At 42.8% G+C, this 13,343-nt stretch overlaps 1 protein-coding gene across 1 annotated transcript in view; it reads left to right on the top strand.

Moving 5' to 3' along the window:
* The window catches only part of PPP1R1C (protein phosphatase 1, regulatory (inhibitor) subunit 1C), a 54,645-nt gene extending 41,502 nt beyond the window's left edge, over nucleotides 1-13,143 (top strand). Inside the window, exon 5 of the mRNA XM_010565777.1 lies at nucleotides 13,055-13,143. Within this exon, the coding sequence (XP_010564079.1) occupies nucleotides 13,055-13,143 (89 nt within the window). The remainder of the gene's footprint in view (nucleotides 1-13,054) is intronic.
* The last annotated feature ends 200 nt before the right edge of the window (nucleotides 13,144-13,343 follow it).

Below are 13,343 nucleotides of genomic sequence, written 5' to 3'. Positions count from 1 at the left end.
AATGCATTTCTGATTTGTATTAGAAAAGATAAAGTCTTGAATAACCGTGCTGAAGTAAGAGAAGTGGCCAGGAGAGCAGGTCGGAGATTTCCCATTAAGAACCAGGGAAGGAAAAATTAAAAAAAGATAAAATGTTCTTGGTTGCCACTATTAGCAGGAACAGATTAGAGGAAATTAAATTGGTATGAGACTCAATTCCCTTTCTCACATATAAATCACCATTTAATATATTAACATATTGGGAGCAGAGCTCTTTCTTTTATCCTCATCAAAAGGAATGGTAGCTGTGAACAAAGCATTTGTTCCTACAGACAAGAGGAGAATAACTTTTGTAAATGCTCATTGATCTTAAGGCTAGGAAAGGACAATTATTTTTATATAATTGAATCTCTGGCATAAAGCACACCCTTCAACCTAATTCTGCACCTGGTCCATAATTTATGTTGAATGATGGCATATACTTTAGAATGCAGAAATTAAGACTTCTTATGAAAGTTAAGATTTATCTAATTATCCTTAACCTTTCCCTTCATTTACTTATGGCAGGTAGGATGATAACATTCTTTTATTTTGTACATAGCAGTCTATATAACTAATATTTGTCTTGTCTCTACCTCTAAATGGACTTAGATGCTGCAGTTGAAAAACTGAGCATCATTTCATATTGTCCTGAGCATCAGCTTTCCCAGGTCTTGGCTGATGTGATTTTCTAGCTGTAAAACCTATTTCCTGCTTTTTCCCTCACGGCTTATTTTAAGGTAGTCAGCCTACAGAGTGTCTCAAACTGGGAACATAAACTAGCCTGGAGCAGCATGTGGTGAATTATAAGAATTGCAGAAGTTGCCTGGGAAAATGTAAGATGTTTTAATTTAAAGAAGGCACGCTTAGAAAATGCTACTTGTAAACTTTAAAGGCCAGTGAGTTCTAACACCTATTTTGTGACAGTGGCAGAGCTAGTGGCTTCTGTTATTATGGAGCAGCTGATTCAGGTTTGAAAACGTGGCCCTTTGTTTGATGGAATTACTGTAATCCTTTGACATAAGGGAACAATTCTGCCAGTCCTGTGATTTTGATCTACTCTCAGACAGACAGCCGCCTGGCTGTGAGTGGTACTGGTGTTAAAAGTGAGGTTTTAGCAATTCCAGCAAATAAACACATTGCCCAGTAAAACGTGGCTTCCAGGCAGCTGCTTTCTGAGAGGGGATTCTGATCATCTAACAAGCTTCCCAGGACCCGTCAAAGCACAGCACCTTTGAAGATGTGCCTGCGTTGGTTGAATTCAAGCACACTTATCAACAGCTCTAAGCCTGTCTCTGAACTATGAAAAATTGGGATGAAAAACTGTCAGCTGAGAAACGTTAATCCTCTCCTGGTTGCAGCCTCCAGCTGCCCAGCCAGAGCAGGAGGAGAGCCTCGCAGTACTGTCCGGCTTCGTCACCAACGTGGAAGTCATCTCTGCGTGCTTTTCTGCTCACGCTGTCGTTGAGGTGTTTGACCCAGAGCCGTCCTCTACAGACTCAGCTAAGAAATGTTTTCTGGCTTCTTCCAAAGGGTAATTAGCATGGGGCTGAGATTGTTACAGGCTGAAACAGCCACTTAGCTGGGTGCAGGGGCTTCTGCTGTTCGTTTGAACTCTGAAGACCAGCTGACTTCTGCAGTCTGAGGGCTAGCAAGGGAAGGAAGGAAGCAGCAAAACGAGATGTTTACATACTAGCAGAAGTTGCCTGGGGTGACAAAAGTCTCTCTGTTTACTCTTTTGGCTACTGTAAGGGGGAGCTGCAGTCGCTTCAGCCACAGCGCAGCTGACCTCTGTCTCTGGTGCATGATCTGGCCAGCTTGTGGAGGACCGACAAAAGCCTTTCTGTGCTGAAGCAGCTCCTTCACGCTAGTCTTATGGAGCCAGTGCTGCTTCAAGCGCCTTCTGAGAGGGAAAAATGGAGTAGGAAGTGCTGTGTGAGAGAACAAAATGGAAAGCAGCCAGACATTTGCAACATGAATTTTGCTGCTCTCATACAGTCTTCATTGTGATAGTTTAACACTGAGTCTTTTGACTGGGAGAAAGTAGCATGAGCCCCCAAATTTGTCATTTAAAAGGCTCACCGTGAGGGCTGAGTATCGTATGGCTGAAGCTAAGAGAAGGGTTAGTAACAACCAGCAGACATTCAGAAAATTAGTCAGTCCTTGTTGCTTGGTTTCCGAATGATCATTCACAAACATAGAGTCATAGAATCATAGAATCATTTAGGTTGGCCATGGTGACCTGCTGGACACACTGATGAGCTGATCTGCTCCAGATCAGATATGTGACCTACATAAACCCGTCATATTTGCTAATGCTTCAGATAATTTGCTTTCATTTAGTCATCAGCATTTGTGAAAGAGATGCACATTAGAGGAAAAAAGAGTAGATGAAATTGCATGATTTAATAATATCTTGGTCTCATAATCATAACAGACACATGAGAATCTTTTTCTCCTCCTCAGCCTGAGCTTAGGTATAAAATAAGGTAGCACACAAGGTTTTTGCTGACTTATAGCTTGCTAAAATGTCAACATAGTTTAAACTGCCACACTGGTGCTTCAGATTGCTTTTATTCTAAACATTGAAGGCCCACCATGTCTGCTGGCCTTTGAAGCTGTACAGGACAGAGTGGCAGCCTGACTGCTATTTCTTGGATAATCTAAACAGGAGTTTGAGAATACCTAGTGTGCCAATTTTCTGTGTCACTTTGTTTATCTCATAACTCAAATGTTAAAGCCACATACAACATTAATTTATAGTATTTTACAAACATTCATTGTTAATAAACAGTAGCTGTTTGAAGTTATTTCTTCTTTGTAACTGGAAATTAAGATCAATTACAAAAGCTGACTCTTCTTTCTTTGAAAACAGTAAGAAAAAGTCTCATTAACTTCTGGAGGAGTGGGACCAAGCCGTGTGGAATAACAAACAAATGACCTGGTTGTGTTCAGACTCATCGACCACAGGAGTAAGGGCAGACCTTTGCATGTCGGTTATCAAGCTTCAAGTGATTAGTTTTGCTTTACCGTGAAACCTTGGTTAACAAAAGCTTACAGGCATGAGTACCATTCAGAGTCCTTTGACAGAGTTCCACAGAGCAGCATTTTTCAGTCTTTCTCAACAAAGAACAACCTAACTTGTAGAAAACTTCCAAAGGCTGTATCAAGCAGACTGTTCACAGTTGCCCACATCTATAAAACAAAATTTTCCACATCCATTTATTTTTATTTTGTCTTCTCTCCCTCACATTTTTTCTGCTTGCTCACTCACACACATGGGAACTGTTGAGGTCTGGGTCTGTGTGTTTTATTGCTGGCACATCACAGATTACTTTTTGATGTTCTTTGGCCCACTGATGGCTCAGGGACCACCCAAGAGAGTGGATGCCTTGGGACACACCAGGGCTGCTACCCTCAGCGAGGCTGGGCCGCTGCTCTTGTGCTGGGTCTGCTTAGAAGCAGGGCTAGCCTCCTGCCACAGGTGGTCTGGTGTGATTTATAGACATGAGAATCAGCAGACAAATTTATTGCTGCCAGGTTGACAGACTGAAGCCATTCTTGTAGGTGGGAATGAAGAAACACAAGGAAAGGTATGTAAAACATATTTTCTGTTTGCATACAAATACCAGTCATGGTCTAGCTCTTAGTTCATACATAGTAATCACCCCGATCACTGTATGCCACAATTCTTGTCATATTGTGTTGATGTTACATAGCACCCAGGAACCCATGCCAGGGATTAGGTCTATGCTGCATTAAACCTCCTTCAAACATTTAACAGAAGTCAGCTGTTGCACCAGGGAACTCCCAGGTGGGGTGTAGCAATCAAACACAGGAACAGATACAAAGTGTTAGGGAGGAATGCGACCGTCTTTGTCCCAGCACGCTGGCGACTGAAATGTTCTCAGGTTGTTTCTCAAATTCCTTAACCAAGAATTTTGAGGAGAATTTGGAAGTGGCTGTGGAGACTGATAGTTGTATCTCTCCAGCATTCAGTACAATGTGGGAGAAAGCATGAAAATGCTCATTTAAAAGCCTAGCAAATGGAGCACTGAAGCTGTACCTGTTCCTGTTTTGAGATGAGAGCGGGTGGTGCGCATAGTGTGCAAAGAAACTTAATTTTCCTTGAAAGCATAAATAGACATCATTAGTCTAAAATATCTTGGAGGGAATCAATGGAGGAAACTCAGGAGTGAAAGTGAGTTGCTCAGTGGTGGCGTAGGAAGCGATTGTGGAAATTATTCAGGTGATTGTAACTGCAGAATGCTGAATGCAGGAGCAAAGGTATGTTTATAAAGCTTAGAGAAGGAGATGTGGTAGTAGTGAAGACCCCAGGATAAGGAGAGTTTCCATGACTCTCTTTACTGGGTAAATGGTAAAGACCATATTGGACACATTAAGCAAGAAAAATTTGCAAGACTTAGATGAAAATTGGATATGGTGGTCTAGTGAAGCATGGAAATCGGAAATGTGTAAGCCTGAACATCAGGAAAAAATGGTGGTGTTGTCCATAGTGGATGAACAAAGCATTTTGGAAAGGACTGCAGATCAAGAGCTTGATTTTGACCACTTTGAGATAATGTCTTAGACTGCTGCAAGCTTCCACCAAAGATGCACTCTAGAGTTTTAATTTGGACAGAAGGAACAAACTCTTTCCAACAGAATCCTTATAAAGGTGCTTATTATTTCTGCATTTGAGAAGTACACTGTTGAAGATCAGGAGTACTGTAAGAGTAGAAGACAACTTGCAGCCTCTGCCACCCATCCTCAGAGGCTGGAGCAATGGGAAAAGGACCATCAGAAGGCGGCAATGGGAAAAGTGTTACAAACAGTGGAAGAAGAACCAGGGCAAAGAAGTCTCAGAAGCAAAGACATCAACAAGTTAGAAAAGATGAAGACAGAGATCACTAGGCAGTTTTGCCAGAAAGCTTTCAGGCTGAGTCCAAGGGCAACTTGATCAAAGGAAGTGGAGGATGTACTGTGAGGGGGAGGGGGAAAGGTAAGGTGGAATCAGTGAGCGTCATTTTTGGTGAGCTGAATGGTAGAGGGAGAAGAGCTGGGCAGCAGTTGGAAAGGCAAGTAGGGTTAAGGATGGGGTTAATGTTTTTTAAGGGGTTACTAACCAAAGCTTAAGCACTGAACTCTGACTTGTATGCAAGGAGAGCTTGTCTAAACCAGCCAATTAAGTAAAAATGGATTAAAGGTTTCAGGAACTGATTGTACAGATGAGGGAGATAGCTAGCAGGTCATTTATGCAAAGAGGAAACAAGAGAAAGCTCAAAATAGGCGTTTGGGAAACTATAGCATTTTCCTGACAGGTTTACTGTCCTGCTCTTGCACGGAATATATATCCTTCTGTATTTCAGCTGTTTAAAACAAAAAAATTATGTAGTAGAGATGATTTTTTTTCTGTCCAAACAAATAAATTTTTGATCAGGAAGGTCAAAGTACCTAGGATGTTTGTTTCCAGTGTGTGTGCAGGAGGTAAGCTTTGAGTTTTTCGATGACCAGTAATGACAGCTGTGTTTCTGATACCTTCACCAAATGGGGCAGAGGGAAGACGAGACGTACTTCTTACATTTAAATAAATTTGGCAGTGTCGTGGGCATGCACCTGACAATGAACGTTTAAAGATCACTAAACCTGCTTTTTCTAAACTTCAGTGAAGAAGAAAATGCTGAAAATGGAGGGTGGTTAAGCTGTATTCTGTTGAACTGACGAAAGTCACAGCGAGGAAAAGCTTTTAATAACTACCCAGCTCCTGTGGCAGGAGGTTTCTGCCAGGCAGCTGCTCTTGAGGGCTCTGACAGTCCTCGGCTTCTGCTGGAGGTGGCAACAGCAGGAAGCCTTTCGTGCTTTTCAGAGCCGGGAGCTTCCTGGAGCAGGGGACGGTGGGCTGTGCCTGGCTGAGCTGTACCACAGTGCCTGTCGCAGGGAGAGCCTGGGTGCTCTCCCGCTAGCACTGACCAGTAGAAGGGAGTACATTTCCTCACATGGAGCACCCGACGCTTCTGGAAACATCTGGCAAAACATCTTGTGGAGTGTTGAGAGTTTCTGTTACTTCCACTGTGCAGATGCCTAGCTGAGCAAGAAAGCAATTTCTTTTGTAACAGGAGTGCACAGGGTTTGTTTTTATTAGCACAGTATATGGATTTAAAACCTCTTACATCTGCAGGCAGTGAGCATATTCTTTTAACTACAATGATAGTCAGCAGTCCTCAGGCACCATGCACCAGCAGAGTGTGACTGAGACAAAAGATCCGCCCCTGAAACCCCGGCAGAAAGATGCACCATTTCAGCAGCAGGCAGTAGGTGCGCTAGGACTTGCTCTGCAGGCCAGCCCACTCCTATGCCTCCCTCTCAGGAAATGAAATTTTTTCTTAGACATTTCTATGCACTGGGCCACAAGTGGGATGTGATTTCTATGCGTCGTTTTGTCTGTAGGTATATCTGTCACATGCAAGAGGTGTTCCATGTTCCTTGATTTTAGAAATACAGTAGCACTTGGTCTGCTGTAACCCCTGAATCCCATGGTTTTCTTCCCTTGTATTTGGGAACAAATACAAACATATATAGCTCACATAGATAGATAGATAGATAGATGACATATATGCATATATAGATCACAGTTATCCACGTAACCTAATTATGAGTTAGTTTGTTTCCCCAAATCAGTACTGAAATGCTGACTTAGTCTGGCCCCGTGGTTTTAAGGAGTGAAAAGAAACCTTGTTCCTGAGATCAGTCTGACTGGTGCAATTAGATGCTTCATCTCTGTTCCAAGGAAAGGAGGCATTTGAAGCTTCCACCTGGGTCAAAATGTAGCCCTCAGTCATGGAGTTAATGTTAATATACTTTTATAAATTATAAGATGGATCTACTGAGTTTTGATTTCATAAAATCTTATAGTCATTCAGGTTGCAAGGAACCTTGGGAAAGCACATAGTCCCACCTGATGCACAAAGCAGAATCAGCACCAAATTTAACCAGATTGCTCAAGGCTTTGTCTAGTCCAGTACTGAAAACCTCCTAGGAGAGAGACTTCACAGACTCTCTGGGAAACCATGCCAGTGCTTAAATATACTCAGTGAAATAATTTCTTCCTTATATCCAGTCAGAATATACTCTCTTCCAGTTCATAACCAGACATCTTCATCTTCTGGCTAACCTCCCCATAGGTACAGGCAGGCTGCTGTTAGATGCCCCAAAGTTGCCCTTTCTCCTGGCTGAGCAAGCTCGGGTCCCTCAGCCTCTCTTCACAGGTCATGCACTTCAGTCCCCTGACCACCTTGGGGGCCTCCACCGGATTTGAACAAGTCTATCAACATCTTCTTGTACAGGGCAGGGACAAACAGAGTATTACAGGCACAGCCTAATGCATGGAGAGTAATGGAGGACCTCTCCTGGTTTCCACAACCCTTCAAAGATGACAGAGAATGGCCTCACACTGACACCAGCTGGTGCTTCTGCACCCTCCCATGCAGCCCACCAGCCCCACGGACTTCTGTGGGTCAAGATTCCTCAAGCAATCACTGACTCAACCTTTCCTCTCCTCCTTGGACCTTGTCTGTGGGCACAAAGGCTTGGTAGACCTTCTCAGTCCAGACCAAGGCAAAGAAGGTATTGGGCACCTCAATCTTTTCTATGTCAAGATTGCTCACCCCACTCAGCTGCAGGCCCATATTTTCCTTGTTTTTCTTTTACTGTGAAGGCGGGGGAAAGGAACTCTTCCTGTAGCCCCTGACACCCTTTGCTAGTTTCAACTCAAGCTGAGCTTGAGCTTTCCTAACACCATCCCTGTATTGTGGGCCTGTATTTTTTTCTACATTCCTCATTTTTACCTTGTCTTGACTTTCATCCACTGTACGCGTCTTCTTCTTGGCATTGGAGCTCAGTCATGGGGTCCCTGCTTGGCCAGGATGGTCTTCTGATACAGCTACTTGTTTTCCTGTATCAGTATGGGCCACTCCTGTGCTTGGAGGAGGCTGCCCCTGAAGACCTGCCAGCTCTTCTGGGCTCTGTCACCTTCACAACTGTCTCCCACTGCATCCAAGTTAGCCAAAGACCTGTGGTGGATGCTCGTTTTCATTACAGTAGTTTTGGCGTTTTTTTTCTGTTGTTGTTTTAATTCAAAAATTCATTTCAGTTGGGAAAAAAAATAATGAGGAAGGAGTCTCCAAGAAGTCAAAACATATTTGACTGATAAATTCAAAACAAAATGTTCCATAAAAAAGAAAAAATCCTTTTTCTGTTTAGTGGCATGAATACATGATTTTTGTTTTGATATTCTCATTTTTGCTGAGGGATCCAGAACATATTTCATTTAGGATTGGCATAAAGTAGACATTTTTATTTGGCCATTATCCTCTTTGGCCAGGCTGCTTTGCTTGATAATTTCAAAGTGATCTGAGTTCTGAAACTCTGAAAATCAGGCTGCTTTGTCTGTAGCTCAGCTTTGCCTTTCACTGCCTTCTGAACACTTGGAAATGTGTTTTTGGTAGAGAGGATCAGCTCCAAATCATAAAACTAAATAACCCTTCAAACTTTAGGGAATTCAAATTGCCAACCAGACTTCAACCCTGAGTTTGGTAAATGTCAACACTGTTCCTTGGGCAGTGAAGCAAGGTGAAGGAAGAAGTGTTAAGTAAGACGGGGAGCTGCCTTAATTACTTGAGATGGGGAGCTGCCTTAATTACTTGAATCAATTTATTTTTTTTTCCAGGAGATATTTAATGCAGGAACACTTGGTTATTTCATATCTTGTGACACTGCTTAGCCTTCTAATCTGGTGCTTTGGTCAGATGGAGAGAAGCAAAAAGACAGCTGTTGATTAAACAGCATAGATGTTATTATGTGACTGAAAAAATGCCAGAAAGTTGTCCCATTTGCACTCATAATTTATAAGTAATCTAGAAATATGTTTTAAGGCAGTGACTTCATCTAAAAAGAATTACCAGTTCAAAGTGTATTAGTGTACGGCTGCTGAATATGGGTTGGCATTAAGGGTTTCTTCATCAGCATTAATTGGATTAAATTACCTGCAGTGAAATATGAGCCCTTTGAAGAAAAACAATTCTTGTCCTGGCTTTAGAAGCACAAAAGGAAGGGGGAGGGGGGGAAAGGGAAAAAGAAACCAAGAGGCAGTGTTCAGACAGGCTTTGTTTTAAGGCAGAATAACACGCTGTGGGTGTGAAACCGTTGCCAGGGGGTGGTGGGAAGTGGCTGGAAGGGGGTTTTGCTGTCAGACCTCCCAGGTGAAGAGCACAGCCCCAGCCAGGGTGTGACATTAGGGAGCAGCAGTCGGGTGGGACGCGGTGGGGACTGGGGACCCGTGGGGTCAGCGGGACGGTTTGGACCCCATGAGCCATGTACGCACGCACGGGGAGAGCAAGGCAGGGCAACCCGGCCAGGAGGGCAGGGCAGTGAGAGAAACGAAAGGGTGTCAGGACAGTGCAGGCACAGTGCACACAAATTCAGAGTTACCTGCTGCCTGGAATAAGGGACATTGATGAGACAGGGTGACCCTGTGGATCAACATTTGCAGTCCTTCCCATTTGCAACTGGTATTATGAAGCTTGTGTAGTTTACATGGAACCAGTAACTTGATGTTTCTAACTTGGATCTGCTGTAGGTACAAACAATGTCTTCTAAAATATCCCCATATATCCCTCCAAATATCCTGGCTTTGTTTTGGTTTTTTTTCTGTGAGTAAAATCCTAGAGTCTATATTTGTTGCTCACCCTTACTACCGTGCTTCATCAGTGAAGAGAAACAAACCCCAAACAACAGCGTTCTGGTGCCTCCTGATTACTGTTTGAGAAAGTTGAGGGCATGAACTGTGTCGGTGGTGGATGAAGATTGAAAAGATGAGAAGGAAATATCCTTTCTAATAACTTAACATTACCATAGTAGCAGTTGTAAAAACGGTTGGGGTGGCCTGAGTAACAACTTTTCACTCGGTCTCTAGCAGAATGTAAGCTTTCAGCAAACAATTTAGATATCGCTAAACAAAGATACTGGGTATGAATAGATCCAACTTAGGAAAAAAATATCTCTGTGGATAGAGCTCCACCTTGATACCTGCTTATCCTTTGCTTTGTATTGACAAAGGGCAAGGCACACATCTTGAATAACCCCACTGGAGTGACACTCGAGAGCCACTGTAATGGCCTCTTCTCTTGAATTGTTTTAGCTGAGCAGGAGCTGTGGATGAATGTGCCAGAGTGCTCCTGGACGATATGCTCAGCTCCAATGTCTTCTGACCACCCTTGGCAGCCACAGTGGGTTACTGCAATGTTACGTGGCTAGATAAGCATTTAATCTAAGAGTATGATTGCTATGATTTAACTAAGTATTTTTATTACCCCAGATTTTTTTTTGTGCTGTAAATTCCGATGCTTTGGGCATGAAATGTGTCTTTTCAGGAAAGCCACCAGCCTTTTCTGTCACGCATGTCCATGTGTTACTGACAGGACTTTCATGACCTGTGTGTCGATTCACGCTAACTTATTTTGTTGCGTACCTGAGCATCTTATTTCATAATGCCACATGTAGGGTCAGTTAATTCTGACAACTTTATGCTGTCAGAACATCTTGAGGCTTATTAACAATGACATCGAGTGTTGTGCGCTTATTGGTTAATGCAGGAAACCCTGTGAGTCTTTACTTCCAGATGGCACTCTGGTATTAAATGACTGGCAGAGGTGAAGGCAGGCTGTAGAACAGAGGTTATGAAAAATCATTAAATAAGATTGATAGCTGCCTGCTATGTGAAAATCAATGGGTAACACTCATTGATATAATTTCTCTCCAGTTGGTGCAATTTTAACGTTGAATATTGCAATTAAACCACATAGCCAAAAGTCTTCATGCCTACCAAAAATACTGTTCCATGAAGCGTCATCACACTAACTGTATATCACATGCCTTCTTTTCTGTCCATAACTTTCCCTTTTTCATCTTTGAAAAACTCCCTAAAAAATGATGCATTCTGGCTCCTAGCAATTCCTGTCTGAAGTACTGAATAGTAGCTATTAGATGGGTACTCTGAATGTGCAAGAAATGGCTCTCTAAGTCCAGAGGTAAACAACAGGAGACCAATTTGCCATACAAACACAACATCATTTTGAAATGAATGTCCATTAACCTATAGTTAGGTGAAATCTTATTTAAAGTGTTTGTCTTACTAAAGGGTGTTGCTAAAGAGGCCAGCTTGGCTGTAGCTGAGCACCCTAAGTGTTCCTTCATGTATCACAGTTACTTAATTGGAAATGGTTTGATTATTGCAGGGCACACCTACAAGTACTGTGGCTTGAGAGCATTAATTTATTTGCTTGTTTACATCTGAACAACAGTTTCCCAGGGAACCAAGTGCTGTCGTTTGGGTGGAAAAAAAAGAGAGAGGAGCCCAAAGCCCAGCACACAGCAGTGATGGGCTCCTGTTGGCAGTGGAGCTGGCTGCGCTCCTGTTGTATGACCTGTTGTAAGATCCTGTTTTCAGCTCTTTGTAACTGTTGAACTGGAATAACTTATGTTGAAAGTTTTTTCGAATGATGTATTTGGAAAAAAACTATCCCATGTTTTGGAGTGGTATGGACATAAACAGTGAAGTGTAGGAACCTGCAGGTTAAGTGATGCTGGGGCCATGACTCTTGGACCTACATCATCAATTCCTCTTACTCACAATTTGATGTAATATGGATCTTGCCCTGTATGCCTTAAGGGTGCACACCTTTTTGAAAATTGTGCCTCTACAAGTGCTATGACAGTGGGGTGTTTGATTATCCAGCTGTGGTTATCTAAAGTGTCTGGGATGCAATTTCTCCTCAACAGAGGAACTGATGCATAAGGCAAGCTTTTTCTCCTGACAATTAGAAATGGTGAGTAGTACTATGTATGATCTGTAATCAAACCAAAAATGTTTCCATGTTATGGCAGTAATGACACCAGAAAACCTAATTCAGGCTTACATTTTTTTGAAATCATGCATTTTTTACTAAGAATTATGTTCCCACTACATCTGTTTTTGTCAAAAACTAGGGAACCCAGAAGCTAACCTTGTGCATTTTTTGCTGGTTTAGATTTTTTTGAAAATAACAACCCTTCATCTCTGGTATCTCCTCTCTATCATCTTTTCAGCTTGATTTTGCCTCCTTTTTTGAGTTCTTCTATCACACCAAGGTGGAGCTGAGAAGATGGCATTAGGCCCATTCATTGAGGCCTGCTTGCTTGTATTGAACATGGGACAGGGAAAATAACTTCGCAATTTGATTAACTTTTGTAGATCTTACTTCACTTGCTGGCTGAAAACAGCCAGCAGTAGGAACTTCACAACTTTCCTCAAACCTAAACTTCCAAATATCCTGTGACAGGTGTTTACCCTCTTCATCCAGCCCCACATGGTATTTGAAGGTCAACAGCATACATTCTCCATGTCAGAAAAGATCCAATCTTGTCATGGCTTTGGTGCCAGCAGTTCCCCCTCTGTTGGGTGCAACGTTCTCTTTGCACCAGGACAGCTCTGCAGGTCACGTGCAGACTACGGGGAGGCATACTGGAGAACACCTCTGGTGCACACGGGAAGCTGATCGTGGGGCCACGGGGTCTGCATGAGTGATGACCTTCAGCAGACCAGTCTCAGAAAGAGGCTCAAGTTGAAATTCTGGTAGAATAATTTCCTTGTCTACTGCCTGAGTCTTGAAAACTTTTAACTCGCTTGAGATGGGCAATACTAAGCTGATCAAGGATTACCAAGGAAAAGAGAAGTAAATACTGCTCTGTTCTACAAGGTGCCTCTCAGCAGTTTTTTCAACAAAACATGATAAATTTCTTAAGACCCTATATTGAAGGAAGAGAATATTTCTGTTGGAAATACACCATAGTATTGTTTGAACTAAGAGGTTTGTGAAAAAGGGAGTCGGTATGGGCATTAAAAAACTTGCCATTAGTTTGGGGTTTTGTTTGTTTCTTCCTTCAGGAAAAAAATGTCTGACGTGAGCTAACACAACTTTAACTGTGATTTCTCTGTTTTCAGGGATTAAGCATCTGAAGAGTCAGAGTGATTCAGCGTTTCCAGAGGAAGAAGAAGGAGTTAGTGAAAGGGAAGAGGAGTGGGGCCATTAAACGGCGTGGACACGCCTCGAGCCCCATCATGGAGGGTAACTGAACTGCACAGCCGTGCGTGCATCAGACCATTTGCCACTGCTTGTGTCCCCGCACCGCAGCGCTCGGCGTGCTGGCGGCTCCGGGGCTCCCTGGGGAGCGCCCTTGGATGGGTTTTACAGCCACCTGCAAACGTGTTCTGTGATCCTTATACCGAAGAT

The sequence above is a fragment of the Haliaeetus leucocephalus genome, unplaced genomic scaffold (assembly GCF_000737465.1).
Source record: "Haliaeetus leucocephalus isolate CR32 unplaced genomic scaffold, Haliaeetus_leucocephalus-4.0 Scaffold1, whole genome shotgun sequence".
NCBI classification, from domain to species: domain Eukaryota; kingdom Metazoa; phylum Chordata; class Aves; order Accipitriformes; family Accipitridae; genus Haliaeetus; species Haliaeetus leucocephalus.
The sequence above is the reverse complement of the archived record's forward strand: the minus strand, read 5'-3'. Positions and strand labels throughout refer to the sequence as shown.